The sequence below is a fragment of the Spathaspora passalidarum genome (genome assembly GCF_000223485.1).
Source record: "Spathaspora passalidarum NRRL Y-27907 unplaced genomic scaffold SPAPAscaffold_1, whole genome shotgun sequence".
Classification (NCBI taxonomy): domain Eukaryota; kingdom Fungi; phylum Ascomycota; class Pichiomycetes; order Serinales; family Debaryomycetaceae; genus Spathaspora; species Spathaspora passalidarum.
Window position 1 is genome coordinate 2,249,222 of NW_006767425.1, and position 25,504 is coordinate 2,274,725.

Here is a 25,504-nt window from a genome sequence, read left to right on the forward strand (position 1 = left end):
AGCCGAAATTTGTTGTTGAAATTTCTGGAATTAACTGCTGCCAAAATTTCGTCTATCCAAACAGCAACCAGATGACACAAGACGAGACGGGGGTGTCTACTCCCAAGGAAAATGTTCCGTCAACGCCCCAGATCACCGTTAGTGACGGATTACGATTGTTGGCCAGCGCCAATTTCTCGTCTGACTCAATCAACGAACAAACCGTTGAAACAATCAATTTCACGAACCAGACCCTCATGAGCCCCTTACAACCCACCAACCGAAGATACTCTAATAACAGCACCACATCTCCAAAGTTGAACGCACGCACGAGGAGGCCACGGCCTGTTTCTGCGTTCTTGCTTGATTCCAGTAACTCGATTTCCGAAGATGGAACACCCATCCAGTTTGATAATACCCCTAGAAGCAGGAACTCCATGACGTTTGGAAACAGCAGTCCGTTTAATTATAATCCAACGTTTGAACTTCCAATGCCACCACCACCACCACCACCTCCTCCTCCTCCTCCTTCCCTTGCAATTAGAAGTACTTCTCCTGTTCGAGCGGCTCGTGCTCCTGGCTCACCAATAAAGAACTACTCACCGTTCAATTTTCAACCCCAAGAAGTCAACGTGGGTGGTGCAGCAGCTGGACCTACCACTAATGGTCATCGTCAGACTCCCAGCACGGGGCAACTGTTGAAACCAGCCCATCGTAAGGGTCACAAGTACAAACACTCGTCGGTGTCCATGAACTTCTTTCAAGAACCACCACCGGTGGAAATTCAAACATCGGGCCAAATCGTGGGCATGCCTGACCATTTCCCCGTGCCTACTTTCAAAGAGACTATCAACTCAATCACGCATACGCAGAAACTACGTTTAGGCTGGGCGTGTTTCCATATTGGCATCTCGGTGATTATTTTCCTCATTGGGTTTCACTATAAATTGCCTTCATTGTCTACATTGGCCCACTTGGTATTTTACGATGCCATCGGGTCAAGCCTAATTGTGGTGGTGGATATAATGTCTAATTTCGACGTGTGGAATACCAGCTCAATAACGTATCCGTTTGGATTGGGTCGGGTTGAAGTGTTGGCCGGGTTTGCCTTGAGTAGTTGGTTAATCATGGTGGGGTTTGACTTGTTTAGTCATTTAGTCGAGGAAGCAATATTCCTTTGGGTGGCTACTACCAATGATGGCCACGATGAACATGGAGCGTCACATCATGTCCATGCTGAAGTGGGGGCAAGTACGAATTGGATGGTTTATGAGGCTGTGTTAGCGCTAGCCATGGTTGTTTGTTTGGTATCTTCAAACTTGATTCTTAGCTACGATAGAATTAGTGAGATGATGAGCAAATCTGAACTGGTTGCGAAATCAGACCTGACTACTAATAAAGGGTTGTTACTGGACGAACCTGCAATCAAGCATAATAAACTCAAAAAGATACTCCAGACATGGAGAAAGAATCCCACCCATCTTGTCACGATCACATACACTTTATTCCTAGCGTTATCACCAGTCATCCCACAAAGTCTCACTTCTGAATTAGCCGTTGACATCAATGAAATAGGCACATTCCTCGTGGCCACTTTTCTTTGCTATAATGGATGGAAATTGGTCAAGTCATTAGGAGGAATCTTACTTTGTTCATTCCCATATTCCGACCACAAGTATCATTTAGTCAAGGCAAAAATCATGAGTGTTATTGAACAAAGTGATTTCTTTAGACGGGAGTACACTGTTGATCGGTTCTTTATCACCAAGTTTAATTATCGTGTGTTTGTCGTGGGGATGAAGATAAGCATGAATGGTGCTGATGCCGACGAAGAAATTAGAGTTCGGTTTGAAGTTAATAGAATAATAACAAGGGAATTGGAAAAGTTGGAAGGTAGCAAAGTTTCACAGGAGATTACTATTGATATTGATAGGTTCTAGCTATTAGTCATTAAAAAGTATATAGCAGTAGTGTATAAATGGGCTTTGGACCCACCTTCCTAATCGGGTAACTGGAATGTGCGGAAAATGACTCAACCGCGATGTAAAATCTTTTTCAGAATTCACTATAAAAATTTTCATTATTCCTGTTTGATAGTAATAGTATAGTTATTCATTGATAAACTATGTTAAGATCAGTAGCTAGAGTTATACAGAGACCTTCTCTTATGAGAATGTCTCAGATTTCTACCAGAATGACCCATTCCATTCCTGATGCTTCCGACCAATCCAACACCGGACAATTCATCAACACCATTTCCAAACCATACACTGTCACCACTTATTCCAGACCAAACTTGATCTTGACCCATGGTAAGGGATCTTTGATCTACGATTTGGAAAACAGAGAATACATTGATTTCTATTCCGGGATCGCTGTTACCTGTTTAGGACATTCCCATCCGGAAATCACCAAGATCGTGAGTGACCAAGCAAGCAAATTGATGCATTGCTCGAACTTGTTCTACAACTTACCTGGTGGAGAATTAGCCAACAAATTGGTGGAAAAGACCAAGGAATCAGGTGGGTTACACAATGCTCAGCGCGTGTTCTTGTGTAATTCCGGAACTGAAGCCAACGAAGCTGCCTTGAAGTTTGCCAGAAAGTACGGAAAACAATTCAGTCAAGACAAGATTGAAATCATAACTTTTGAAAACTCGTTCCATGGTAGATCCATGGGTGCATTGGCTGTTACACCTAATCCTAAGTACCAACAACCATTCGCACCTTTGATTCCTGGTGTCCAAGTTGCCAACACTAAGGATATCTCCAGTGTTGAAAAGTTGATCAGCAAGGAAAAGACTTGTGCCGTTATCATTGAACCTATCCAAGGTGAAGGTGGTATCAACACCGTTGATGCTGAATTCTTAGGACAATTAAGAAAGTTGTGTACTGACAACAATGTCGTGTTAATTTACGATGAAATCCAATGCGGGTTGGGCCGTACTGGTAAATTATGGGCTCATTCCCATTTACCTGAATCTGCCCACCCTGATATTGTCACCATGGCCAAGGCCTTGGGTAACGGGTTCCCTATTGGTGCCACTTTGATTACTGAGCAAATAGAAAAGGCTTTGAGTGTCGGTGATCACGGTACCACATACGGTGGTAACCCATTAGGGTCTAGAATTGGTACTTATGTCGTTGATCAAATTTCCAATGACGAGTTTTTAGAAGGTGTCAATGAGAAATCGGCCAAGTTTATTGCTGGATTGACAAAAATTGCTGAACAACACCCAGACCACGTTATTGAGGTCAAGGGTAAAGGGTTGTTATTGGGATTACAATTCAAGCCGGAAGTAGACATTGGTGCTATTGTTGCCAAGTGTCGTGAAAACGGATTGTTGGTTATTACTGCTGGTATGAATGTGATCCGTCTTGTCCCGGCATTGAACATTCCTAATGATGTTATTGATAGAGGTTTAAGCATTTTAGCAGAAAGTGTAAGTGAAGTATGTAAGTAGATAACTAACCTATTAGTATTATAGAATTAAAAAAAAACTGTAGCCATGGCAACAATATGTTTTCTTACGGCACACACACACACACAGAGGCTCCCCTTTTCCACACGTTGGGTTTGAATTCTTAAAATCTCCTTTTCCATTTCATCCGCACCCCTCGTTGTTTGTATTTACGTTTGCTGACAACCAAATTTAGACTTACCAAGATATTTACTCACCATAAACAAATACACGAAAAAATTCCTCGGTTGATACTAAAAAGATTTTCTAAAGATAAGACACACCTGACAACCTGTTTATACTTACATTATCACCTGCACATTCAATACATTGTTATAGAACTCGTAGATAGATTACTATGACCATCCCGTATAATATTCCCATATCAGATCTCGACTACTGTCTTGAACAGCTTCTAGATCATAAACCACCCAAGATCCTACCTCCGGAAACGATCCAACACCTCTGTCATACCCTCAAGACTCAACTATTGTCTGTGCCCAATATCATGCCTTTACAATCACCAATATCAATAGTAGGGGATATACATGGCCAGTTTCACGATTTATTGGAAATATTCCAAATTGGGGGATCGCCTCCGTCTACAAACTACTTATTCCTTGGAGATTACGTTGATCGAGGGTACTATTCTGTCGAGACCATATCTTTACTTATTGCATTAAAATTACGATACCCAGACAGAGTGTTTCTTATTCGAGGCAATCATGAATCACGTACCATCACCACAAATTACGGTTTCTATACCGAAGTGCTTAATAAGTATAATGGAAGTGCCGAAGTATGGACTTACATCACAGATTTGTTTGACTATTTACCCCTTGGTGCCACTATAGATGGTAAAATATTTGCAGCCCACGGTGGACTTTCGCCCAGCTGTCAACAACTAGACCAAATCAGAGCCTTGGATAGATTTAGAGAAATACCTCATGATGGAATAATGGCAGATTTAGTATGGAGTGATCCCGATACCGAAATACTAGATTTTAAGTTGAGTCCTCGAGGCGCAGGTTACTTGTTTGGGCTCGATGTCATAAACAAGTTTTGTCATGATAATGATCTAATGCAAATGGTACGAGCCCACCAGTTGTGTAATGAAGGATATACTAGTTATTGGAAGGGCAAGTGTTTAACCGTATGGAGTGCTCCTAATTATTGCTACCGATGTGGTAATCGTGCCAGTGTATTGGAAATCTTGTATTATTCGGGAGAGAGTAAGAGCATGGGTGAACCAAATGCTAATGAAAACGATGTAAAGTATGATGACTACAAGAATAGATTTGAAGATTCAATTGTACATAAAGTTCAAGGCGTGTTGCCAGGGCAATTCTTTAATATATTTGAGGCTTCGCCTGAAAATGACGAGGATACCCTGAAGGGTAAGGGAGTTAATGGTATTAATAGTGATGAAGAGTTGGTTGGAAATGGTGATTTCTTTTGCTCGTATTTTAAAGAACGTCCCCGAAAGCAACATGTTGAGTATTTCCTATAATGATTTAATGATTCTTTTCTCGTATGTATTACTATATATGTATATAGATAGATGTCTCACCTATAATATAATTCAAGATTAGATCCATCGTGAATCTCGTAATCTTCTAATGTGATATGGTCTTTATATTCGGTGTAACCTTTCTTGAAGACAAGCTTCTCATGGGATGTACCTATTTGTAGAGATATGATTTTCTTGAGATCTCCAATTGTGTCAGTTGGGAGACATTTGACGTTTATTTTTTTTCCAAGTCTATCATTTGCCTGTATCGTGATCATGTTGGGGTATGTATGTATATGTGTTGTGTTGTTCTGGCTAAAGAAAGAGAGAAAGCAAATTTGGTTGTACCAATTTGTTTGTTGTGCGAGAAGAAAAAGTACCGCCAGTTAATCTTTGTTTAATAGGTGGCTAATTGAGTCTATATACCACGAATTATCATGTCTCAATAGAACGAAGGTTGATATGATCTCCATCAGACTATATGTGAGAGAAACCTTTGAGTTCCTATATAACTTGTATATTATTTTGTTGTAATTGAAGAACTATATAGAACAACTCGTACCACTGTTATCGTTCAATCTGTCGCTCTATTATCACTTGTCACCAAAGTAGAATCACTCAATAGTTTGAGAACATTCCTTTGACCTTCTAGATAGTTAAGATACTCTCGAGAATACTCTTTAATTGCAAGTTTAAAAGTACGAGTCTCTTGTAGCCACTTTTCAATTTCATGGCGCAAATTCAGTAGGTTAATAATCTTTCTAGCTGTTGTTCCGTCTAACGGGACACTTCTAAGGACCACGCAAGTACAAAACACTTGAAGGCGGTATTCAAGCTCCATTTCAAGGAACGTTTTTTGTTGGCCTTCGATCATACATTTGCACATAATTAAAAGCAGTCTCACTTTGTCAGTTTGGTTTTGGATTTTGGTTTGAAGGAGCTTCACTTCCTGGTTTTCAAAGTTAAACTGTCGGATTTCTCTGGATATACTTTGTATATCCTTAAGGAGGAGTTTTACCATGGCTTAACTGGTGCCTTCTTGGGAATGTTGTGTGTTGTCAAAAATACATCCAATTTAAATTAATTTGTTGCAAAAAAATTTGCTCAACAAATCAACCACCCTTTTTCTTTGGAAATGCGCCCTGAAGTAACTATTTGGTAAGTTTCACTTGAAAATCGTAGATAAATCCTTATTCTATGATATATGTTCATACTGATTGCAGCTCAAGTCCTGAAGACTGATGTTGTAATGTTGTAAGGCTTGCATAGATGCTTGGAAATACCTTCAGCTTCATATAGAACTCTTGAGAAGCACGTATGGATAGTTGGGATCAACTGCTTAAGGCTCTACATCAAAGAAGATCGAAACTAGATATATTCTGGAAACATGTACAATACAAGAGGTAGTGGGGCACGTAGAAATCTAATCTGGAATGTTGCTAGTCAAAGTGGGAAAATTAGAAAAAGGAAAATACAAGTAAGATAACCTACTACGTATTACGTCATTACTTACATCAGTTTAGTATAAGAACTATTACTACCAGTCATGCTGTTCAAACGGAATATTGCTCGGGCCATTCGTTTGTTATCAGTGACCTCCATAGCTAAACAAACAAAAGGCGGCTTCCCTCACAATTGTGTGAGCCGCCTTACAAAAGAAAAGTGAAATAAAAATAAATAAATAAAAAAAAAAGAGCCAAACCCCAAACTACACGTGAAAGGTCAGGTATCATTCTACTATAATCCATCTCAGTGGGTCTATATAGTAGCTCAAAAGCATATATACTAAAACCTACACAATTTGTATCATGGGAGAAAGTGCTCTGACATTTTCCACTTCTGACACAACCCACCCTCATCCTGTTCCGTTGACACCTCCAACAACTTCAGCAAAAACCTCTCCCACTCAACTGCAAATGAACAACGACAATAACAACGTCGAGAATAAGTCTAATGACACTGAAAGAACTATAACTCCGCATCTACAAACTGTACGACAGCATAGCCAATCTTCATCAAAACCAATCCTGGCATCTTCTTCCACTGCTTCCGGAAAGTCACCAATTCCACCACATCCATCAGTAAATATACCACAACAAAGACAGCCATCTAGTCAAAATGGAATGGGATTAGGTTTAAATATTCACACATTGCCCACCAATGGCATCCAGAGAGCCAACCCAATCAGAACTTCCTCTTCAGGTCATAAGACTACTTCACCAGCAGCAACCATGAAAGCCAACAATTCCGGGCTATCAAATACAAAATCCCCTCCTGGCACAGTGACTACCCGATCATCACGTTCACGCTCCATAAGCTCTCAGCAATCAAACTCATCACAACTAGGAGCACCCCTGCCGAAGCAAATCCAATTGGCTCAACACCATGGATCGATTCATTCCACAACACAGTATCTTGCCCAAGAAAAAGCATATTTGCGTAAAATGAGAAATCAGTTAGTTGATGATTACTATACCAAGGGAATCACGGGAGCTGATGATAATGTTAGAGATCAAGGTGACACCGAGCTTAACGAAAATGAAGAAGGTGATGATGATGATTACGATTACGATTATGATGATTCTACTAGTAGTAGCCATGAAGAAGGGACTGGTGATCAAAATACCCATTTGTTAGTAGATATTGATAATGACAAGTATCCCCTTGATTTTGGATTGGCATTGTCACTAATGAAGAATGTGCCTTCTGACAGAAAGAATAGCAACAAAAGTGTGCCACAATTGACAAAAGATGATACTGATGACCCTGCTGTGATTGAGCGTTTGGAATGGCAATCGATGTTGACGGCTGTGTTGACTGGTGATGTTGTTCGTTCTGAAAAGACTAAGATCATCAACAATAACAATCCCGATAGTGCCAATGAATCATATATTCATGCTACATATAAAGAAAACCTTTGGTTTGGAATCAAAGCCAAGTTATTTAACAGGACGGAAGATGATCAACGGAGAATTGTATCATATCGTCGTACTCTAGTTGATCAATTAATTCAAGAAATATTAAGCTTTGAAGTCAACTATGATAATCATGAAGTCCTGATTCGCACCCAAATAGAAACAATATTGGACAAGTATGAAGAAGCATGTTCGTTATGGCGTACTTTGGAAGATATGAGAAATGATGAACCGATTTGCAGAAGCTTGGAATTTCAGAACAGAATAGATGCGCTTACTGCGTGGTTGAATATCACCGATGCCATTACCCGAGAAACCAAGTCGTTGAGATTATGGATTGGGAATGATGAATTGGATATAACGAAATCACCAGTGGAAATGCCGAGCACGAGTAGTAGCAACAAGAATCTTAAAAGGATCTTTGACGAAGATAATAAATCTCTTGCTGAGAGATTAATGAAGGAAAAAGATATTCATACGATTTTCCGCAAGAGAATCTTTAAACCGCTCTCGCCCTGGATGATTAAATCTAAAGATACGTATATCCATTTGGGTGATATGTTTGAAACTATGAAATTGCCTGATTATATTCATGACTTGCTTCAGATATGTGTGATTCCTATGAAATTGATTAAGGAAATTATCAATGTTCGTTTAGGATATGCCATGAAGTTGACTAATCCCACGTTAATGATGATTGATCAAATGATTGATGATTTGAAATCGTACATTACTGTTGCTCTTGAAGTCAAGCTGGGAATACAGGAATATATTAAGGCGGATGGTGCCACCAATTGGGTATTGAATGATTTATTTGATACTGAAATTACTGATTTTGATGCAGTAGTATTACGGTGTGTGCGATACTTTTTGGTATTACTCAATAGAAAGTTATTGGATAGTTCAAGGTCACCTACTAATTTCCGAACATTCAAAGAACCAGATGAATTGGAAGAAGCATGGAATTTCTTGAGATCATTGGGTAATTATATTGACGGTGGAAGTGTTGTTGTTGCTGAACAAATCACATTGCTCACGCTGAGATTATGTCATCGTTTACTCGCCTATTTCACTAATCAAATAAGATCTCCGCCTAACAATATTAGTCAAGATTTAATCAGATGGTATAGTTCAACTACAGATAACTTTGGGCAATTACGAAGAAAATTGGCTAGGTTCACAGGTGAAATTTCTCGAGATTTCAGTAATTCCTTAGTATTTGATATTCCTAACTTGCCTCATGCCAATACCAAAACTTTGCTCGAAATTCTCAAGTCAACCCACCATTTTTTGGTGTATACGGGAACCGTAGAAACCAAGGGGACATATTTCTTTGCAAGTGCCGAATTAATGGGACGTGAACAAGATATACTTAAAATCATCCATGGTAGTTATATTGGGCTTGATCCGAATGAGAAAAACGATTTCAGTGATTTATTAAACTTGATGAAAACAACCACTAGTGATAATCATATGTTCCTTGAAGGTGAGAACGGTCCTGGTGGCGATGCAAGTGCTGATGCTCTTGATTACTCGTACGTTATTGCATTGTGTCCCTTGAAGCCTATTGTATGGGAGGGGACTGTGGTTAATGTTCATATCGATTCCGTGGTGCCTATTACCGATGTTAAAACCGGTCAGATGTTAGTTATTACCAAGCTACCATATTATGAATTGCCAATTGTCAGAGATCAATTCTTGGATCTTGTAAGTGAAGTGTTTATGATTCCCGGGGGAATGAAACCAGTAGAACAACGATGTTCATTAGCAAAAGTACACCATGAACTCACGAAGATCAACCGAGCATTCTTTAAGATGTGTCTTTCTGTATTGGATTCTGTCAGAATTGTGAGAGATAAAGTGAAGGGAACTGGTGAGTATCAAAGTTTAGTTAACAATTTCTTTATCTATTCTCGTGATTATGGGAAGAATGCTGTAAGGAACTTGGATCTGGGAAGAAAAGCTACGGTTATTATGAAATTGATTCAATTGAGTATTGACTGGGTTAGTTTCGTCTGTGATGATTGTATTCCTACTGATAGAAAAACATTTAGATGGTGTGTGCTTGCCTTGGAATTTGCTATGGATATGACTAAAGGGTTTAATGTATTGGTGTTAAATGAAGATCAGTTTGATAAGCTTAAAATTAAAGTTGCAAGATGTATGAGTTTGCTTATTTCCCATTTTGATATCATGGGAGCAAGATCAAGTGAAGCAGAAAAGAACAAGTTGTTGAAATGGACAAGTTCAAGACAACATGGTATTGAGAATTCACAGGATGATGCAGAGATCGCTGAAATGTATCATAAGGAAGTCATGAATCAAATTTCTGAGATTGAAGAATATAGGCGAGAATTACAAGAACAATTACAAAGTGTTGGACGTGTTCTAGATGTTACTGATTCCGAGTATCAATATGTTACACTTCTTGCTTCTTCGTTCTCGAGTCTTTCTATCAGATGGCAAAAGGGAAGATACATTGGTGGCGGTACATTTGGACAAGTGTTTTCTGCGGTCAATTTAGATACTGGGGGAGTAATGGCGGTGAAAGAAATTAGGTTTCATGATAGTCAGTCCATCAAGAGTATTGTTCCTCTGATCAAAGAAGAGATGACGGTATTGGAAATGTTGAATCATCCTAATGTTGTTCAATATTTTGGTGTTGAAGTTCATCGTGATAAGGTCTATATCTTTATGGAATTCTGTGAAGGTGGTTCTCTTGCTGGTCTATTAACTCATGGAAGAATCGAAGATGAAATGGTGGTTCAAGTTTACACGTTGCAGATGTTGGAGGGCCTTGCCTACTTGCACCAATCGGGTGTGATTCATCGTGATATTAAACCTGAAAATATCTTACTTGATCATAATGGAGTTATCAAGTTTGTTGATTTTGGAGCTGCTAAAGTCATTGCCAATACTGGAAGGACAAGGGTGGTTGGTACAACAAGTATTCGCGCAAACGCTGGAGGAAACAACCCGCAAAATTTAAACAGTATGACTGGTACTCCAATGTACATGTCGCCTGAAGTGATTACGGGAGCATCTACTGATCGTAGTGGAGTTGTTGATATTTGGTCACTAGGATGCTGTGTTCTTGAAATGACAACTGGACGCCGTCCATGGTCTAATTTAGATAATGAATGGGCAATCATGTATCATATTGCTGCTGGGCATAAACCACCATTACCTAGTGCTGATCAAATGAGTGAAGCTGGACGTAAGTTCTTGAGTAGATGTTTGGAACATGACCCATTAAAGAGACCCAGTGCCGTGGAATTGTTGGCTGATCCATGGATGGTTTACATCCGACAAGTTGCATTTGGAACTGGTGGTGATCTCAACAGTACGCCAACAAGTGAAACCGGTGGGATTATTGATTCTATTTAGTTCATTACTTCGATTTTGTATTATATAAATAAAAAAATGCTATAGTATTACGTGTATTAATCTATGTACAGAACAGGTAATATCCTTAATTAATTCAAACCTTCATTGAAATATTCTTTAATTTCTTCAACTACATCACCCTTGATGTTAACATACCCGGCAGTTTTATTAACAGTAATTTTCAAATCCGGATTCAATTTTAACAAATCTCTTCTGAACAATTCAATATCACCTTCGATTCTCTTTATTTCAGTGGTTATTTTGCTTTGATTCGTTATTTTCTTGTAAACTGGCCAGTGGTTGAACTTTGTCTTTTTGATGAAATAACTTCCTTCACCAAATCCGTTGTTGACGAGGGCAGTATGTGGTATTGATTCGAGTGAAGGGATGGTGTATCTTGGAACTACAGCCTTAGGAAATGGGAAATGACTGGCTCGGGCAAATAACGTTGGTCTCATTCTTGTTTGTTTGTGTAGTTTATCCTAACTAGTTACATTTGATATTGAAAATTTTATTGTTAGTGAGTCGAAAAAATTTTTATGTAGGAAAAATGTCGTACTATTGAAGATAAAATTATCAGAGACATTTTTACATTGCGACATTGTGCCAGGATAATTATCCTAGGACACGACTTGGTTATACAGAATTTTCTTAAGCCCGGATAAGCAGTTGATAGGAACAAACTAGACTGTTGTTGTTTTGTTGTGTTTTGGGAGTTAAGACTAAATTTAGTAAACAAAAAAATCTCCAGAAGTGAACCAATTATATTGAAGATTATTTAAGCAATCATAGCAGTATGGAACAATTGCACCAAATGTTCTATACATTGTTTGGACTACGGATAACCCCTTATCTTTAACTCCTTTTGGTACACTGAAAACAATACAAAAGGCATTCTATTGCCCTTTTTTTGTTTCAAGCGCAACTTAGCATTAATACGTTATCAATGTGTATAGCCCTCCCCTTAAAAATAAATACATACTCCTGGAAAAGGAACGGCGTTTCAATTACGATGATAGGATTTCTATTCTTAGATTTGCTCCTTCTTCGTAATTAATGATCTGATTAATTTTAGGTATGATGTAACTCAAGAAAGAAAAAAAAATATTGCGCTTCAAACAATGAGATTGACCCCTCGTTCTAGAAATGTAACCCTGGTTCATAAGAAAAAGAAACTCAATTACGGTGGACTGTTGCGTGTAATCTGACACGGCATTTTGTGTTACAATTGATACCTTGTCAGTTTTTGCAGTAATTATACAGCAGATTTGCACCTAAACCCGTATCAAATGTAACTATAAATATCATGGTATGCCTCCTGGTTAACCAAGATCTCTTGGAGCTAGAACTCCACTAATCATAGATACAATGAAGATTACATTCGCTTATATATTAACTTTCCTTTTGTTGAACTATGTAGTGGCTCAGGAAGCTGCTGATAAGAGTTTATCCAAGGCTAAATCGATGTTTGCCTGCCGCATGATTGTCCACAAGACTATAACACAATGTCCAGAAGGGCCAGACCATCACGAATGTATCTGTAATGATAAGGATGCTATTACTACATTTGTTGCTTGTTATGCATTCTATCAAAAGAATGCCACTGAGGCAGTAGAGTTCTTCTCCCATTTCTGCTCGGAGTTTGCTGATACTACTTTGTCCATGGATAATGTGACTCTGGCTTACCTCAATTATACCCAATCTGGTACCTTTGTTACAGACGGTAAAGTGGTCAATTTTACTAATCTTGCTTTTAATGGCACCGATTCCGATTATCCACATGCTCTTGAGGATTCTATGAATCAATTCTTGCATAATTGGACAGATATTTTGTATTATGGTAATGCTGTATTGGGATATTGGGGTTTGGTGATGGTATTTGGTGCTATTTGTAATTGGCTTCCATTGATATTTTCAAGTTGCAGACCAGCTGGACCAGTTCCTAATTGGTTTAGAAAAAACGTGATCCTTCCTGCTGCTATTGGTAAGAAGAGAATGCAAAATTACAAACTCTTCCAAGTTATTGAGTTCTACATGCCTTCAAGATTAGAATCGATAATCTTATTGGGATTCTGTGTGGTTATAACTATTGTTTTAACCATCAATATGTCCTATGTTCAAAGTGATTCTCTCATTTTCACCAACTATCAGGCACATTTGAGATATCTTGCCAATAGAACTGGTATTATTTCAACCATGATGCTCCCATTGGTCATTCTATTTTCTGGACGCAACAATATCTTGCAATACTTTACTCGTTGGAACCATTCTGTTTTCATTATGTTCCACAGATATATTGCTCGCATGATGGTTACATTTGTTTTGATTCATGCTATCAGTTTTACCATTGCCCTTGGTCCAAACTACAATGCAATCATGAAGGATCCATTCATGATTTGGGGCACAGTAGCTACTGTTGCTGGAATGATTATCTTTTTCCAAGGAATGTTGTATTTTAGAAGAAGATGGTATGAAGTGTTTTTAGCTATGCATATTCTCATGGCTGTTTTGTTTATTGCCGGTACTTGGAGACATGTGGTTAAATTGGGCTATGTCTGGTATGTATATGCTGCTACTGGTGTTTGGATCTTGGATAGACTAATCAGAATCGTTAGACTTGTTTCATTTGGTTTCCCTGGGGCTGATGTTACTTTGATGTCAAATGAAACTTTGAAAGTAGTAATCAAAAAACCAGCTCATTGGCAACCAACTCCTGGAGGACATGTGTTTATTCACTTTCTTCGCCCCAGTTGTTTCTGGCAATCTCATCCCTTCACTTGTGCCACTTCTCCGCAATCTGAAGATCACATTGTTTTGTATTGCAAGGTTAAAGGTGGTGTTACTCATGGTTTATACCAATATTTGATGACTTTACCTGGCAAGACTGCCAAAATTAAAGTTGGTGTTGAAGGTCCTTATGGAGAAACTAGCGGTGCAAAGAAATCAGAATCTGCTGTATTCATTGCTGGAGGTAATGGTATCCCTGGTATGTATGCTGAAGCTGTTGATTTAGCAACGAAGTCAACATTTGAATCTAGAAGGTCAATCAAGTTGTATTGGATCATTAGAGAATATCGTTCTTTGTATTGGTTTTTTGAAGAATTGCAGAGTTTGAGACGTCTTGATGTTGAAACTACCGTTTTTGTTACTCAACCTAACAATGAACAGGATATTGATGGATTGAAAACTCTTTTAGTGACTAATCGTGTGGAAGAGGTACTTGAAAAGGATATCAAGGACAACACATCAGAGATCACCTTTGAAGATGATTTCACTGATTTGAAAAATAAGATTGCCTTTCATCTTTCACGTGTTAGCTTTGTTGACGGAAGACCAAATATTGGTGAACTTGTAGAAAACGAAGTTGACTTGGCAGACAATAGCATTTCTTTTGTCACTTGTGGTCACCCTGCTATGGTTGACGATATTCGTCATGAAGTTGTTAAACAGTTGGACCATGCTGAAGGGAAAAGAATTGACTTTTATGAACAACTTCTTAGTTGGGCGTAAGTATTTATTTATAGATTAATAGAATAAAGAGTATGGTTTCACTTTAAAAAGCCCATTACAAGTTCATTTCATATTTATTACATCTTTTTTAAAAAAAAGAATTTCAACTAATCTATAAGAACCCAATAACCACAAGAATTATTATTCATGTGTTTTTACATGTTTTGTATAATCCACCTTTTTCTCAAACACTGATCCACAAACCTCACATTCAAACAACTTAGAATGGATCTTCATATGCTTGGTCAAATTTGAACTTTCACTAAACCTCTTGCCACACCCGGGCCATTTGCAAACCAACGGTTTCTCTCCAGTATGAACCCGGTGATGTATACTCAATGAACTACGGGTCGCAAACCGTTTCCCGCAAATCAGACACGGGAATGGTTTCTCTCCTGAGTGGGTACGGAGATGTTGAGTCAACATTCCCTCCACTGCAAAGCTGGCACCACAAATGTGGCACTGGCACGGTTTGTACCCGGTATGTATATGTATATGTCTGAGAAGTTTTTGACGCTGGGTAAACTGTTTCCCCATATGCCTCTCACACCCGATCCAATTACAGAAATATTTGGATTTCCCACACCCAATGTGATCATTAAGAAGATGATCTTGGAGGTCAGCTTCACTTATATGTGTCTTGTTGCACGGTATTGCGTTACCATTGCTGTCATGGCCAATTTCCCATTTACAAGTGTGGGTAGGGTCTGGCGGTGTGGGGCTGGCTTTGGGTTTTTTGGGTAAGATTTTAATTGAGGTGATGTTTACATTTGGGTGTTCATCCTTAACCGTAGGGTAATCTGCTATTGGCGAAGACTCGTAAGATTTCGTGGTTGAACTTGGAGTTAAAATAGATTGATTTGGAAGGATAAACTGTTTCTTGGTCTGTTGTTTATGGTTCTTCAAATGGTCAACCAAAAGCTTGAAATCGGAGTTGATGAAATTACAATCTTGCCATTCACATTGATAAGCGGTGTCGGATATCGTATCGGGATACTCGTTACGGATGTGTTCTTCCATGACATGATTAAGTATGGTATCATCTGTTACCCTCTTAAAACACTTTTCCCATTGGCATGGGTATACCAATTGGTCTGGCAGAGCAGAGGAAGTAGCGACTGGATCAGCATTAGCTAGTGAATTATTAAAGTTGTTGAATTCAACAATGAAGTCATAGTCAAAGTTAGACATAAGCTTTTCATCATAGCAAGAAGCTCTAGCACCTGCAGAAGACAGAGCTTCTGGTATAGTTGTGTGAAAACAAGATTGGTGGAAATGGTGATGGTTGGTGGGTTTGGATTCTTCAGCATGGCATTCATGTGGGAAATGAATTTCAAAGTCATTATGTTTCATTTGAGATGTGTTGTTCAAGTTTGCATGAACGTTGGTTATCAAATCTTCAAATAGCAGTCGTTTTGAAGATTGAACTTGGCACAAGTGGTCCTGTTGGTGACTACTTGGGGGAGGGGAGTTATAATCACAAGCTTCGTCGTTGCAATGATGTGCTAATTCAGAGAGCTGTTGAATCTGAGGTTTGGGTGATTGCTTTGTAGTGTAATCAACACAGTTGGGGTCGTTACAGCACTCGATATTTTTATTGGAAAGTGCCCAACAATCACCATTACAAGCAGGATCTCCCATACAGCAGCAATCACCAGCATTGTCACAATTTGTAAAGAAACAATCGTCGAGGTCATCGCAAAATACGTCTTTACAGAACTCTAAATCATCCATTTCACTACACGGAAAATGGCCAGGGGCAACTAGCTGCTGTGAACTTCCCGGTGAATTGGCTTTGATTGGCTGTTTAGGTTCATGATAATGTTGATCATGGTCGTGATTGTGGATATGACCATGTATATGTGTGTGATCCTTGTGCTTGTGGATGTGACCGTGAACGTAACCGTGAGTTAATATCTCCAATTGTTTTTGTAGCGACAGGTCTATATCTATCTGAGGAGATGGCTTATAGCTCGCCTCAGTCTTAATCTGGAGGTCCACTTTGCTAGGAAGACCGTTCTCATTTAGCAGCGTAAGCATATCGGACTAAAATGGGAGAAACGAAGCGTTGTCAGATAGAAAAAGATTTTTATTAAAATGACAAATGAAATTATTGTCTATCTTTGCGTTACTTTAAAATTTTTTGCTTATAAAATGTATTGGCTTTGATTAAACTTCCCTGATTATATTGTTGCAGAAAATGTTGCAACGACCTTGGTGGTTATGCCACTCGTTGCTCTATTTTTGTGCAGGTCGTTCTCACATGACGCATGATTAATTTTCCAAAGGGCAGATTTGTGGTCACGTGATGAAACTTATTTTACCAATTTTTGAACCTAAGCATCCAAGGCTAATGGTTTGCATATTAGGCAAAGAGATGTTGACCAATGATAAGCATTTTACTTGATCTCATCAAAGAGCGATGTGCAGCTGGTTTGTTCTGCTTGTTGGGTTTGTCAAGTGTTAGCGACAAGATTAAACTTTGAACAATGAAAGAGCCCGTGAAAGAAATTAAAGTGACCCTATATATGCGTTTACAAGGTTCAAAAAGAACAAGATCTTATATGTTCACAGCACAAATTTTTGTTTCATCCTCGGAAGTACCTAGTTGATATTTCAGAAAATTGATTGTTCTAGCTCTATTGTGAGTGTTCGAAGTGTGGGGGTCTCAATGCCAAGAACTATATTTTTGTATCCCCCAAACTCAGTTCTTGTATTGCTTGCAAGATATTAATAGGAGAGTTGTATTTAGAGTGATTTCGCAGCATTGAATCATGGCTAATGGAAGCTCGCTAAGGTCTAGTTCAATACCTAATCTTTGGTGCAGTAGAACGAATTTAATAACAAAGCAGCTGTATTCTTCGGAAGACTTCTCTTGCATGTAACTCTATATCTATCGCGTTGCTTTTTATACTGCATAATAAATCTGGTCTATAATGTTCTAAATATGGCTAACGAGTTTTCGTCTAATTTTAATAAAATTTTTGCAAAAAATAAAAAACTCTTTTACTTAAATAAAATTCATGTTAGCCTTAATATTTAATCCAGATTAATTTGTTTCGTAATTACACAACCAGGCACATGGCTAGTGATACAAACAGACCATATACAGCTTATAAATCCATTATATACGCGTTGTGCATTCAAGATTGATTATCTCACAATGGTTGATGGGTACATATCCGTAAAATATAAAGAGATCATTATTCTATCTGTTCTATCTCGAGTCAGGATTGGCTGAGAAGATGCACGCACCCCATTGTGTTAGACGAGTAGGAACTAACAAATGAATAAACTACAACCTTCCTTACATAAGATGTGTAATTGTGACATAAGCCCGGTCAATCAAGCAATTGCCACAAAATTAGGTTCATTGTTGAACGCCTGCTCTGAGGCAATGGTAATTTCAGTTTGTACTCACGTGCTTTTGAGAAAGTAGCACAAATGAATTAACCTACTACTCAATTCGAATACATGAAACAGTTCGACTTATACAAGGACTAAGAATATATGGAATAATCTACATGATTTAAATAAGTAAAGTAAACAACGCTCCATAACCTCCCCCCCCAGGGCAATAATTATTTTTTTGTGCGCCCTATTCCCAAAACAAGCAAATTGTCAACAAAATAAACCTACACACTGTAGAAAATATCTCATGGTCAAGTTACTATACGAACTATGGGACAAAACTAACGAAGAACAAAGAACGATTGAAATTTTGTATGGATCTAGATTAGGTGGTTGTGGTGACAATCAATGAAAACATATCCTCATGGAACAAACAATCTGCCACCTTCCACCCAAAAAATTCACCCAAAGTTGCACTTGACAATACCATTAAATAATCAACAATTAGGCTTTGTCTGCAGAATAAAACCAGGTGTTGTGGTACAGAAGGTCAAGAATTGTTGGTTAAAATGCTATTTTTAGCAAAAATTTAGTTCTTAGATCCAGGCCACTGTCAATGCCAAGTAAGCTAATGCGTCAGCACTTAAAAAATGAATGTGACAAGTGCTACCCCTCGAGATAAATCAGATAAGGTCGAGCGCAAGGGTTTTATTTAATTCCAGAATAAGAAAAAGCAATCCAACACCAATCGACGCCCTGAGCTAATTCTAAATTGCCCAAAGGAGGCGAGGCTGCTAGCATGGGGACAATTTGTGCATTTGACTCAATGGCTTTTTTTTGGTGTCTATTGTTTCACACTTTTGCTTGTTTGTTGATATTCAATTATAAAATATCACAATGCGGGTTCCTCATGCATGGCGGGTAGCCTGTTGATCTTTCGATATATTTCTTAGATCCCCCCAATATATTAACTCCCTCTTTGCCATAACAACACCTAGATCCATATTCATTGCTCATACACAACAACCCCATTCCCATGCCCAACTGTATATTGACCCTTGGCAAGTTATTCAAAAGGCGAGAAAAGACGGAGAAAATCCGTAAACAAAACGTACAGAAGGGGTCCAATTCTATACATACACATGTTCAAATAGTTCAAAACACCCCTGGGCCTTCACAAGTTCGGAAATCCTCCAGCTGTCGTGATTTCTTTAGGAAATTATCAACACGCTCATCGAGAGCTAGTAATAGCGATTCGCCTCGCGCGCCACCAGTAATCGCATTTGAGGACAGAATCTTGCATGGTGGCAGTGATATCTTCCACACCCCACCCTCCGAAATCAACAACCACCATAATTTCTTAGCAGATGCGTTTCTAACAGAAGACGAATACGGAGTCTCGCTCGCTACAATTCCGCTTTCACCATATGCAATATCATTCGATGATAATGTATTAAGTACAAGCACGTCCAAAGAAGAAGATACCCATCCCTTTACCACCACCAGCTCCAGTGCTTCGGTCACTGAAGCCAATGTACAAATATATCAACCTGCACATGTAAAGATTGTCGAGATGCCCGAATATGAGGAGCATCACAGCGACAACGATTCCCTCTTTATTGAAGAAGAGCTTAATGAAGAAGATCCGATTTCTCAAACTATCATTTCAAAGTCTGGTACTTTGGAAGAGACAACGACAAATGATAGGTCGTCAATATATAGGTTAGAGATGGTGAACCTCGTTGCGAAACACCAAAGCATTATGGCTAAGCAAGAACGTGAGATTGCTCATTTGAAAAAGTTGTTATTAGAACAACGGCACGTCAATAACCTATTGCTGATGGCTACACACAAGGGACACACGCTGCAAGCAGCCAAGGACCCAAGTGAATTCAAAGTAAGGCTGTCATTTATCCCAATTCAAATAATCAGCGAACAAAATGCCGAGGAAGAACAGCCTAAAGATTTGCTCCCTCCTTTTATTGCCAAACGACAGGATCAAGTTCTGGTAAGGACTGAGATGTACCGCAAGAGTTCATCAGAATCTTCATGGGCACGACACGGCTCCATCACATCGGATGTTTCCAGTATAATGAGCAGTTCACACCGTCACCAAGCGCAACGTAAACTTTCAGAGGACCTGTATAAACCTCTGCCCTGTGTAGCATTATAGTATTAATAGTTTATGAACAAAAAAAAAAAGTATGTTTTTATATTCGAAATGTTTTATATGATATAGTACACGCTATTATCTTATTCTACAAAAGTTTAAACTCTTATGACTGCAACTCCTTGATTTCGTTTTCATCAGCAACTAATCCCATCACGACCAAATACATATTCAAGTTATTCAACAAGTTTTGCTTCTTGTACAAGTTGGCAACGTCGGCTGGGTCAATATCCTTGGCCCTGGCCATGACACCAAAGATCTCGTCTCTGACTTCATCAACAATGATTCTTTGATGGCTCAACTTACCTCCCAAACTCAAAGTAGCCAAGAATTGCCAGACGTAATTCTCACGAGAGGATCCATCGTCAACGTCTTCGGGGTGGGGTGGGAAGATAGCGGCAATTCTCGATTCAAGAGAAGTGAATAATTCATCGTAACATGATGACCATTCGGAAAGATCAGTAGCAGAAATTGTTCCTTCACCAATGATAAGTTCAGCACGAGAAAGCAAGGTGGTCAAGATAGAAAGACCGATCTTAGTAGTGGACACAAACGACACATTGTTGTGCTCGATAAGAATAACCAAAAGACCAATGATTTCATTAAACTTAAAGTCTAGAACGGCATTCATCAATACCTTAGAAAAGGTCATGGAATAAGAATCAACAAGATGGGCAATGTTTTCAGGAACACGCTTGTTAGCATAGGTAGTATAAGAACCATGTTTTATCACGGCGAGATTTTCCAAGTTGGACATGATTAAAGTAGTGATGGTCAAGATTTGTTCTCGGTTCAAAAACTTGAACAAACGGGGTAAGATCTTCAACATCTTGTTATAGTTCAAACATTGAATGAATGGGTTGACCTCAGGTTCTGGATCACCAGAACATGACGCATGTTCCAATACCTTGAGAGAATCCCATAATTTACTAGTGTCAATGTCATGCAACGCTCTAGTTTCACTTTCAACATTCATCAATTCGGTGATTATTCCTTCCAAGATATTCAAAATATCCTTCTTGGAATACAGAGTGATTTCCTTATCTTGCTTAACTTCACCGGCTCTTTCTCTTTCCGCAGCCTTACTGATGATTTCCAATTGTTGTCTTGGCTTCTTACCGGTACCAAACGAGATCTTACCCAATGCGCCTTCCTTGGCATATTGAGTCAACTTAGGTCTTTCCTTGGCCACAGTGACGGCTTTTTGCACTTGTTGTTGCATTCTTTGCAAGGCGACATCGGCACGCTTGTATCTTCCACCTAAACGATGACCACTTTGTTCCAAATAGGCTTGAGCAATGGAGTTGTTGGTACTACCCATAGGTTGGACATTGTCATTCTTTGGATGAATGACCTTGTAGACTTGGGCATAGAAATCTTCATTGTAAGGATCTTCGGTGACAATTTGCGACAATTGGAAACGAGTGACGAAATCCTTGTCTTTAGGGTTCATAATACCAGAATACTTCATGATTCTCGACACTTTTTCTTGTCTGCGAGCAGCACGTTCTTGTTCTTCAGGAGTAAGAGTGTGTTGAGGAGGGTGGACTTGAGATTGGAGTGGAGCAATGTGGTTATGTTGATGTTGTTGTTGATGTTGTTGCTGCTGTTGTTGTTGTTGTTGTTGTTGGTGTTGGCGATGAGGTTGGTGGTGAGCATCATGTGCTTCCTTTGAGCCAAGAACAGGAAAGTGGGACAAGTCAACCTTCTTAGGAGGGGAAGAAGATACCACAGAATTGTCAACAGCTGTTTCAGGGGCTCCTTCTTGAACTTGACTTTCTTCAGCTGGTTGCACTGATCCGGCAGTATTAGGGATAGGTTGCGGTTGCGATTGTTGAGGCACAGGTTGACCAACTGGTGGTTGGGGAGGAACACCCATAGGTGGAGGAGGCATCCATCCGGGCATTTGTCCATACGCCTGGGGAGGAGGTGGAGGAGGCATGTATGCACCCGGTGGGGGAGGCATCATATATCCAAATTGAGGTGGAGGCATCATGTATGGTTGCATGAATTGACCTTGAGGTTGTTGCTGCTGTTGTTGAGGAGGTTGGGCCAGAGGATCAATTGCGGTCAATTGAGCTTCGATTTCTTCTAACGACAAGATCTTTCTTTCACCACTGGCAATTGGCTGTTCGTGCTTGATTGGAGTGTTGGTGCCCCAAAGATCTTGCATAAACTCGTCGTCAGTAGGAGCAGCAGCTTGAGCATAGCTGACACCTTGTGAAACAGAACCGGTAGAAGCAGTGGCAGGAGCAGCTGCAGGAGGAGCACTGGCACCGGCACCGGCACCGGCACCGGCACCGAAGTCGAAATCTTTTCTGATTTCGCCAGTGCTGGTCCCAAATGTCTCATCATTAAAAGCATCATCGGCTTCGTCTAATCCTTCATAAGTTTCTTGGAATTCGTAAACTTCTTTCTTGTTGTTGTTCCTTCCTGCTGGAGGAGCAGTTGGATCAAACCCAAAGAATGACATTGTATGTTGTACTATCTAATGATTGATGGTAAACAAGTGGATATGATGTTGCCCTTTTCAAAGTGTCGACAATTTCAGTTTTTTTTTTCTTCGCAAAAAAAATCAGCAAAAAAATTCTCTCGTATGTCACGTGACCAACATGGTAGCATAGATAGCCATGGTTATTTACTGGTACACACATCTCGTCTATTACGTATTAGTCATTCTATTAATCTATATCTATAGATGTATATATACAAGCTATGTACAAAAAAGACAATGCCAGTCTTTAGCTAAACATCATCAACAAATGCCAGTAATGCACTTCTCAATTTCACATCCATCTCTTCCCATTCTCCTTGCGCATCACTCAATACTGTGATAGCACCCCCTGCACCTATCCTCCAACATTTGGTATTATCTCTATTATTAACATCATCAACATAATGAAACACCAGTCGAATAATAACCGACCAATCGGCATCATCAGTGACCGACCAATACCCCACAACACCACTGTATATTCCTCTTCTTCCACCTACTATTCCCTCTTGCATACTCTCAATATCCTGAAGAAGCTCAACAGATCTTCGCTTAGGCGCACCGGTCATGGACCCTGGAGGAAGCGACGAATGCAAGAGATCTATTCCATGATACCCTTGTCTGTCAAGAGATCCTTGAATAACACTGACTAACTGGAACACAGTCTTGTATTCTTCCACCGTCATCAACTGGGTCACTTGTACAGAGCTAAGGAACTGGAAAAGGTCATGGCGGATTAAATCGACAATCATAAGATTCTCACCCATTTCCTTGGGAGTCTTGAGGATAGCCGATGCCATTTCATGAGTCACATCATCGGTGTTCTTTACTGTTCCCTTGATAGGACGGAGTTCTGCCATTTTAGCTTGGCTCTTCTCGTCATCCTTCCACGACAAGAATCGTTCTGGAGAAGACGAAAGAAGCACACAATCGTCAAATTGCATAAAACAGGAAAATGGACTAGGATTCTTACGAAGTGTGAGCACTTTGTAAATGTCCCATGGGTCTATATAGCTTGGTAATTGGATTTTCAGTTGTGTAGTAAGACAAAGTTCATACGAGTCCCCCAGATGGAGCCATTCTTGGCATTTGGCAAATTGTTGGGCGTAAATGTCCTGATCGGGGAACTTGAATTTAATCATGTCTTGGTCAGTATCTTCAGCCAAGAACTTTACAGTCATTGGAATATTATCGATATTAATTGGAGTAACTCTGGTCAATTCTTCGGCTATTGAATCTCCCCACTTGGTATCATCTTGTTTGTTAATGGAAACAATATACCAATCTTGGTTTATATGGTCATAAGCCAAGAATCTCTCAATAAAGATCAACTTAAGATCAGGGGTGGGGTTTTCACCACAAATCGACTCCAACTTTTCAATTATTAAATGCTGTCCTTCTTCATATGAGATAAGTCCCATATATCCACCAAGAAAGGGAAGTGCTCTGCCTTGGACTCCACCCAATGTAGAATTGATAGTGTCTCGAGAAACAAACTTTTCTTGCATACGTTTTGCAATCACCTTCCACACTGTTTCATCAGTTATAGTGTTGTTCTGGCTTGCTGACTTGTAGGCAGATATATGCACTTTGTTGTCATCCACTGAATGAGTAATTACTTCACTCTGCCCTTCGATAGGAAGACCAATTATTGACCATTCACCTGGAATAGACGCTGAATTAAGCAACACAAAATCGTTTTCGTTATCTCTATTATGAAAGTAATCACAAACATCCATTGCATTCACATCCAACTTTATTTGCTTGAAATAGATCCGATCAAGCTTGTTTGACTTGAGATCTCCGCCTTCAATCAAATACTCTTCGTGAACAGCATGATGATTTAGCCAATTCAGCGACAAATCAACATGTTTGTCAAATACGTCTGGCCTATGGTTTCTATTATACTCAGTTGCAATCTTAGTAAAGTTCTTAACCAAATCATCTCCTCTCTTGGAACAAATACTCTCGGGGTGATACTGCACTCCATAAAACGGAAGCAGTCTATGTTTCATTGCCATAAGAATCTTCTCGTCTTGCTCCGGTTCAAAACAGTATGCCAAGGGGACAATTTCCTCATTGACTTTCCCCACAAATAACGAATGGTATCTGACACTCTCAAACACGTTGCCATCAAATAATCCAGCCAGGTCTTCAACAGGATGTATATCGTATATTTGTCCGTGTCTTACATTCTTCAATTTGTCGACTGGATTGCCAAATTCGTAGCACAAGCTCTGAAATCCCAAACAGATCCCCAACACAGGGACAACGGTGTCTCCAGATTCGCTAGCACTTTTCATACGCTGCAAGAGCCAACTAATTATCCCAACGTCTTTTTCAATCAGGGGATGGCCAGGACCAGGGCCAATAACCACGTATTCAAACAAGGGAAGGTATTCAGTGTAGAATTTTTCATATTCACAAGGGGGGAATGCATCGTTATGGATGGTGGCCACTTGCTGGTTGGAATTAGTGGCAATGAGATGGGCAAGGTTGTTTGTGAACGAGTCGTAGGAGTCAATTAGTAGAATCATCTTGAAGTGGCTGCCTTTTTCATTACTGTCTTGTCTTTTCTTTCACTTTTTTTTTCTTTCTTTTGCGTCCCAGCATGACGCTACCATACGTTTGTCATATGGTTGCGCTGGATTTACACATCACCCAAACATTTGCATTGGTAGCGAGTCACCTTTTTATATTCTTGGTACAAATCCTCGCATGTATTTTC

The 25,504-nt window shown here is 39.4% G+C and overlaps 10 protein-coding genes across 10 annotated transcripts; 6 read left to right on the plus strand and 4 right to left on the minus strand. All coding sequences in view use genetic code 12, as the record gives it.

Moving 5' to 3' along the window:
* Positions 1-71: 71 nt before the first annotated feature.
* SPAPADRAFT_131570 (Zn(2+) transporter) lies at positions 72-1,919 on the plus strand (the record flags this gene model as incomplete). The annotated part of the gene is made up of 1 exon (XM_007373018.1): positions 72-1,919. The coding sequence occupies one exon, from the start codon at positions 72-74 to the stop codon at positions 1,917-1,919; it is 1,848 nt and encodes a 615-aa protein (XP_007373080.1).
* Positions 664-3,524, plus strand: ARG8 (acetylornithine transaminase; the record flags this gene model as incomplete). The annotated part of the gene is made up of 1 exon (XM_007373019.1): positions 664-3,524. The coding sequence occupies one exon, from the start codon at positions 2,174-2,176 to the stop codon at positions 3,440-3,442; it is 1,269 nt and encodes a 422-aa protein (XP_007373081.1).
* A 30-nt stretch (positions 3,525-3,554) lies between these two features.
* PPG1 (putative serine/threonine-protein kinase) lies at positions 3,555-5,266 on the plus strand (the record flags this gene model as incomplete). The annotated part of the gene is made up of 1 exon (XM_007373020.1): positions 3,555-5,266. The coding sequence occupies one exon, from the start codon at positions 3,798-3,800 to the stop codon at positions 4,947-4,949; it is 1,152 nt and encodes a 383-aa protein (XP_007373082.1).
* A 1,914-nt stretch (positions 5,267-7,180) lies between these two features.
* On the plus strand, positions 7,181-11,981 carry SSK2 (mitogen-activated protein kinase kinase kinase; the record flags this gene model as incomplete). Its single annotated transcript, XM_007373021.1, has 2 exons — positions 7,181-7,496; positions 7,554-11,981. 2 exons carry the CDS (start codon positions 7,181-7,183, stop codon positions 11,249-11,251), a joined length of 4,014 nt encoding a protein of 1,337 aa, XP_007373083.1.
* IMG2 (mitochondrial 54S ribosomal protein mL49) lies at positions 11,341-11,709 on the minus strand (the record flags this gene model as incomplete). Its single annotated transcript, XM_007373022.1, has 1 exon — positions 11,341-11,709. The coding sequence occupies one exon, from the start codon at positions 11,707-11,709 to the stop codon at positions 11,341-11,343; it is 369 nt and encodes a 122-aa protein (XP_007373084.1).
* A 908-nt stretch (positions 11,982-12,889) lies between the features above and the next one.
* On the plus strand, positions 12,890-15,722 carry SPAPADRAFT_58880 (ferric reductase family protein; the record flags this gene model as incomplete). The annotated part of the gene is made up of 1 exon (XM_007373023.1): positions 12,890-15,722. A coding segment is annotated over one exon (1,693 nt), but the record flags the coding sequence as incomplete, so codon positions are not given.
* Positions 14,903-16,495, minus strand: CSR1 (Csr1p; the record flags this gene model as incomplete). Its single annotated transcript, XM_007373024.1, has 1 exon — positions 14,903-16,495. One exon carries the CDS (start codon positions 16,493-16,495, stop codon positions 14,903-14,905), a length of 1,593 nt encoding a protein of 530 aa, XP_007373086.1.
* A 2,606-nt stretch (positions 16,496-19,101) lies between these two features.
* Positions 19,102-24,074, minus strand: SPAPADRAFT_58881 (uncharacterized protein; the record flags this gene model as incomplete). Its single annotated transcript, XM_007373025.1, has 1 exon — positions 19,102-24,074. The coding sequence occupies one exon, from the start codon at positions 22,753-22,755 to the stop codon at positions 20,389-20,391; it is 2,367 nt and encodes a 788-aa protein (XP_007373087.1).
* On the plus strand, positions 19,149-20,285 carry SPAPADRAFT_48644 (uncharacterized protein; the record flags this gene model as incomplete). Its single annotated transcript, XM_007373026.1, has 1 exon — positions 19,149-20,285. One exon carries the CDS (start codon positions 19,149-19,151, stop codon positions 20,283-20,285), a length of 1,137 nt encoding a protein of 378 aa, XP_007373088.1.
* ABZ1 (4-amino-4-deoxychorismate synthase) lies at positions 23,028-25,313 on the minus strand (the record flags this gene model as incomplete). The annotated part of the gene is made up of 1 exon (XM_007373027.1): positions 23,028-25,313. One exon carries the CDS (start codon positions 25,311-25,313, stop codon positions 23,028-23,030), a length of 2,286 nt encoding a protein of 761 aa, XP_007373089.1.
* Between the last annotated feature and the right edge of the window lie 191 nt (positions 25,314-25,504).